Below are 6,151 nucleotides of genomic sequence, written 5' to 3'. Positions count from 1 at the left end.
TAGTTTAAGTATTTGCTATTGACTGTTCAAATGCAGAGTTTTGCGCAGCGCAGAGTAATGCGTCGTGTGTGTGTGTGTGTGTGAGGGGAACAGGGTCACATCACAGGAGAGTGAACTGTCTGTCAGAAATCATAGCACGTCAGCTGTCTTAACGCGGCTTGTGTACTGCATCATCACTGTGTCTGTCACGTGACTCTGTTCCCCTTTTGGGCTTGAACTGATGGTAAAACTAAGGACATTATGTACTGTCTTTACATTTATGCTGAAAGCTGAAGCTCGCGATTATGGAAAGGGGCATTACATTTCCGACGCGTGCTTGTGGTGATCGGCCAATCACAATGCACTGGGTCATCTGGCCAGTCAGAGCAGACTGTGCTTGTTGGAAGGGGGGCTTTGTAGCAAACGACTGGTTTGAGAGAGGCGGGGCATAGAGGAACTACAATAATGTACAGTATTTGAAAAATAATGTGTTTTTTGAACATTAAAGCATGTCAACATGTTCTGTTACACCAAATACACAAAATAATGATCTTTAAAATAGCATCATATGACCCCTTTAATTCTATTTATTAAAACTGTGACTGTGAGATTTCTGTCAAAGATGACTTTTGATTTCTGTTCTTCTCTCCATTGATAGTTCAGGCATAAAACCAGAATCTTACCGGAGGCTTGACCTCTGGAATGCAAACACAAAGATACAATCAACAATCAGTCAATAAAAAACATAGCAATCAAGCTTAAATAATCTTCATCTCAGAATTGATTCAAATATCTGTACCAGTGTCAGGATTAATGCGTTCAATATTGGTCAAGAAGGGCTGAATGGACAGAGTGCCATGATAGGTCAGGAAAGACATTCCCTTCCCTGCTGGACAGATCTTATTAAAGGAAGCTAGAGAGACAGAATGAGAAAGAAGGAAGCATTAGAGAGAGAAAAGCCAAAGATTAATTAGTCAAAGATTCAAAAACTTCTCTAAAGATACAGAAACATGTTCACAACAGGATGGGAAAAAAATCAGAATTGAAGAATTGCCTCCATTTCAATTCATGAGCTAGAATTTGAATGCAACTGGCACAAAGGAATATGAATTGGAATGACAAGAGGAGGAATTTACTGGATTAAAATGATAAGAAATTCAACACAGGTAATGAATTCTGGGAAATTAAGTGTTCTTCCACCCTGATCCACAAACGTTAATACAAAACGTCTATAGGTAGCATTTCAAACATCTCTTAAATATTTAAACATCAAAGTTTAAAACATTTTCCAAAACGTCCAAACAAGGCTTTTTAAAAATACTTTTCTAGTTTTCTAGTTTAAAATGACAGTTTAAAAAATGTATTTCAAATTCAAGAACTGAATTAGAAATTAAAAGACATTCTCTAATCAATTCTGAATGGTGCATATCTCCACTCATAAGGCACACTCACCTGTCCCATCCTGAGGGCACCTCTCGCAGTTGCTTCCCCATGCTTTACCCACAGTGCAACAGCATATCTCCTGGGAAAGGCGTGTTGGAAGAGCATGCTCACATTTCCCTGTTTCCGTAACCATCCGATAACAGAGCCCCTGCTCGACAGTTGCTGTTGATGCTAAGAGAGTAAAAAGATCTTTATGATGGTTTGTTGAGCATACTGTATATTTGTGTTACATGTGAGTTTGCACACATATTTATGTCTTACCAACACAGCGTGTCCTTTCTGCCAGTACATAACCAGGTTTGCAAGTGCAGCGGAAACTTCCCTGTGTGTTTAAACATTCTCCATTCTGACACAGCCCCTGCATCATACATTCATTTATGTCTAAGGCAGAGAAAGGAAAAAGATGCAAAAGAATCATTAGTATTTGTGATAAGTTCATAAAAATATGTCCAAAGTAAATTGAGGAGTTTTTTTTTTTTGGTCCCGTACAAGCCATGAGTAAAATGTACTAGAATAGAGGAAATCGGCTTAGGATCAGGGTGAGTGTTCGGATTATGTTCATGGGTAAGATTCAAGATTGCCTAACATTGCCTACAATGGTCAAAAGACTACCCTTCAAAGAATTCAAATTCAATTAAATCAAGGTAAACTAGCTGAGAAATTTCATGTCAAAGAGAAAGCTCTCAAGTCTCTTCTTCTTGTCAAAGATAGTTTTGTAACTGATTCTCCAGCTGCCATTGTTAAGGCTGTTAAGTAACTATTGCAGTCAGAGATGGTGCTGATGGGTTTTCCATCATCTAAGAATTTCTGAACCTGAATTACTAACAATGAAAATAGTGATGCCAGAAATGGTTTCTTTTTTATTTTTGTAACTTCTTTCAATTGAGAAGCAGGAGTACTCTATATATATAATAATAATCTATTGTATATTGGTACCTGCAGTTTATCCAGTGCTATTCACTAACTTTTCTATGAAACCATAAAGGCAGGTTTTTACATCAAGTAGATGATTTAGAGTTTTCTGACTTATTTGTAATGCATGGCCAGTGATAATGGCCTCAGCCTCATTTGAAAAGACTCGATATGGAAAGGCTACAACACAGACCTTTTCTTTCAGTACTGATTAGTGTGTCCAACACCTCAGCCAGGGTTTAATGTTCCCAATGATGTCAAAAATTCATTTGATTTTCCTTTGGACCACAACTTTATATATAGTGTTCTCATGCATTCAGTCTGGGAGCTAAACTGTGTAGCTCTCTGTTTATCTGGATTACACTGAAGCTGAATAATATCTATTCTCATACTCAATGGGTATTTCCATTTGTAACATTCAAGCAAAAGCTTGTTTTAGCAGATAACACCCAAAACAGTATGCAGTTTGTGAACAGCTGTTGTCTTCATCTTAAATTCTACATCTTGTTCAATTTGCTCTGATTGTATTGTTCACCTTTCATTTCTTCTGATTTCTCCTAAATCTAAGAAATGTTTCCACTGAAGAGGGCACCTACAGTATATCAAATGTCTGAAGCATCTGCTTGTACTAAAACCTGACAGATGTTGTTAGTCATTTTGCTAGTGTACAATTTATTCACTTGCCTCATCCCAACTGAGCATCTCCCTCAATGGGATCATAAATGGAGCTTATCACTGAATTATCTGATATTTTATGTTCCTTCTGCTATTATTCTGATTTTGAAACTATGCAGGTCTATATACCACAGCAATCCAAACTGTCTCCGTACTGGCAGAAAGTCCTTGACTTCTGTATCTGGAATGGATATCAGGACTGCCCTACTATTACTTGCATTTCTAGGATAAAATCCTTTTTAACACAGCAACTTCAAATCTTTTACCAGACTAATTGCAGATTTCTGTAGGTGTGTAGGAAATACTGTCACAACGTTTCTACCATAGGGGACCATAGAGGGAGTTGATGTAGCTTTAAAGGGGACACTGGATGCCCATTTTCCACAAGTTGGTATGATTCTTTAAGGTCTTCATGAAATGTCTGCAATACTTTGGTTAAAATTCATCAATGGTCGTGTAAAACAACACCATTTTCACCTTGTCAAGAACAGCTCTGTTCACAGCGACCCAATGTTCAATGCATGTCTCTTTAAATGAAAATGAGCTCTGCTCACCCCACCCCTCTCTTCTGTTTTTTGTGTATTCTGTGGCACGTTACCATCAAAAACAAAAATAATCCACTGTGACCTCAGTGGCTCTGATGTCGGGAGAAAATGAAGACTTATATTCACTTTTACATCCAACTACAAAACACCTGCATTGCTTACGAGACATTGTTGTCGCTACAGCTGCTCGAGCGTGGAGAAAATGGCAGACATCGTACAACTGGCTGAGGGCGGGAATATGCTAATACAGGACAGTCTGTCAGCGGTCGTGGGTGGGGTCTAAGCAGTATGACGTCATATTGCTTAGAAAATCAAAACGGCTTGATTATTGAGACTGTTTAGGTTTTTGGCAGATATGGATTTTTAATCATTGTAGGGTGGTTGTGTCCACACTGCTAACTTGACACATTTATATGCAAACACCATGTAAAAATGAATTTTGCATCCAATGTCCCCTTTAAATACATCTGAATTTTTTATTGTTATAACAATTACTATGTTATTTTTATATAATACTAAGATAATAATTAGATCATGTGACTGAGTAGCTTCAAAATGTTATCTAGTATGACTTATAATTGAGGTTTCTAAATGGCCCAAATGGTAGTTATCATAAACTCCACTTTCTACACATCAATGGTCTACTTGCACTGAGCCTCGTGACGCACTTCCGTTTTTAAATAATACGGCTCAGTTATTTCCAGTTATGTATATTTTCAGTGTGCCGTAATCATCTAGTTGCCTATTAAAATGAGAGTCCACGGGATGATTTCAAAATCTGGACATTTTCAGAAACAGGAGAAGAGATATTCTGATGATTACTGTGTGCAGAATTTTCCAAACTCAACAGAACGTGAAGTTTTAATCCAAAATAAGCCGATCTGAAAAAGCAGTGGCTGGTAAACATATGTGACTGTTTCACCACATGGTGTCAGTGCTCTAAACTAGAAAGCGCGACGCAGCAGTGTATGTGAGATCTGATGAATAAGTAGAATGAACCTTTATTTATCTGTATTTAATATGTTTAAAATATGTAACCTATGTAAATATGTCGCCAGTCTGTGTAATTTTTCATTCACAATCATTTCAATGTATGCAATGCCAAAATATGAATATTCAAAGTAGTCACACTGTCAACACATAACTGTTAAAAATTATTTAAATATTTAACATCATTAAATTTCTTTAAGGCAGTTACCACACATTTATTCAACCATTTTAACCATTGGAATAGGAGCACCAACGCACACAAGCAATAATGCTCTTACAAAAATTAGCCATGGTTTTACTACAAATAAAACCAAAAAATTGCAATTGTACCATAATAAACCACAAATAAACCCGGGTTTTGCTACACTAACCATAGTTTAACCATGGTGTTTAAATTTGGTTATACAAATGGTAAACTGCAAACAAACAAAAAAAAATGGTTACTACACTTTAACCATGGTTATTTTTCGTAAGTGTGTTTATCAGTCAAATTCATTTAAAACTGTGAATTCAACAGGTATAAAATATGATCAGTAAGAGAAAAATGTGAAGACAAACGCAGGACCTCAGCAGGTTAGTGGGGAAATATATTTATTATTCAGAATTAGTGGTCGACCGATATTTCGCCATGGCTGATATATCGTCTGATATTTGGCATTTTTTAAATATTGGCATCGGCCGACAAGTTTTCCTGTTTGGCCGATGTGTTCAAGTAGCTCTTCCGTTTTATTTTGACGGTGCGCTGGACTTTTATTTTGACGGCGCTGAGAATGGCAGTGCCTGAGCACATAGTGCTCACATTCTCCCTCTTGTTCGCTGTTGTCGTTAATAGTTCTGTCTAATACGGATAGAAGTCTGTCTAATAATCAGATAGAACAGTTAAACAAAGGAATTAAAATGTATACAAAAAGTATCATAACTATTGCTTTTATATTATTAGTAACAGAAAGGCAAACATTATAATACTTACTTGTTTTCCGTCAGCATTCAGCAAATACGCATTTATATAATTTAAACAAATCTTTGATTGACTAATGAACATTTAATTTCACAAACCTTGCAAACTTATTCGGTTCCAGTTGTGAGATCTTGTGAAGTGTGCATTTGTATCCTGCATGATCGCGTGTTCTCTGCGTGACGGTCGGTCCGTGTGAATTGAATGCTGACAGGAGAGTTCAGCTTCACTGGAGATGCGCGATCGACAAACTTTAAACTCGTGATTTCAAATTATGCTGCGCTTTATGCATTTGCCCACTGCCATATTTATGTCATTTCCACTGTGTGCTGTATGTAAAATGAGTGTTACCTTGGCTTTATTTGAAAAAATATGATTCCCAATGCACACAAACTTCCCAGAATACTGAGTGCCCTGTTGGTTACAGTGTTTACTTCCTTTTTTATTATATTTTTTTATTAAATATTTATTTGTGAAAAATACTTTGTCATCTAAAGTATAAGTATGTTTATTTAACACATTTATTTTTTAATCCATTTTCAAATGATTTAAAATTTCTTAAATATTAATTAAAATAAATAAAACTATATCGGCTTTATATCGGCCATCGGCCACCCTGCTTTCCAAGATATCGGCATCGGCTGTCAAAAAA

At 36.5% G+C, this 6,151-nt stretch overlaps 1 protein-coding gene across 3 annotated transcripts in view; it reads right to left on the bottom strand.

Annotated features, from left to right (window-relative positions):
• LOC107665902 (latent-transforming growth factor beta-binding protein 3-like) overlaps window positions 1-6,151 on the bottom strand; it is a 56,986-nt gene that overhangs the window by 23,387 nt on the left and 27,448 nt on the right. For 2 of the 3 annotated variants that reach the window (XM_016456967.1, XM_016456965.1), the window contains exons 7-10: window positions 1,684-1,803; window positions 1,432-1,611; window positions 779-892; window positions 663-676 (exon numbers count right to left, since the gene is read on the bottom strand). In XM_016456967.1, the coding sequence (XP_016312453.1) occupies window positions 663-676; window positions 779-892; window positions 1,432-1,611; window positions 1,684-1,803 (428 nt within the window). The remainder of the gene's footprint in view (window positions 1-662; window positions 677-778; window positions 893-1,431; window positions 1,612-1,683; window positions 1,804-6,151) is intronic. The other variant, XM_016456966.1, reaches the window with a different exon arrangement.

Source organism: Sinocyclocheilus anshuiensis, unplaced genomic scaffold (genome assembly GCF_001515605.1).
Source record: "Sinocyclocheilus anshuiensis isolate Anshui unplaced genomic scaffold, SAMN03320099.WGS_v1.1 scaffold1112, whole genome shotgun sequence".
NCBI lineage: Eukaryota > Metazoa > Chordata > Actinopteri > Cypriniformes > Cyprinidae > Sinocyclocheilus > Sinocyclocheilus anshuiensis.
Note: the sequence above shows the minus strand (reverse complement) of the source record. Positions and strands in the feature narration are given on the sequence as shown.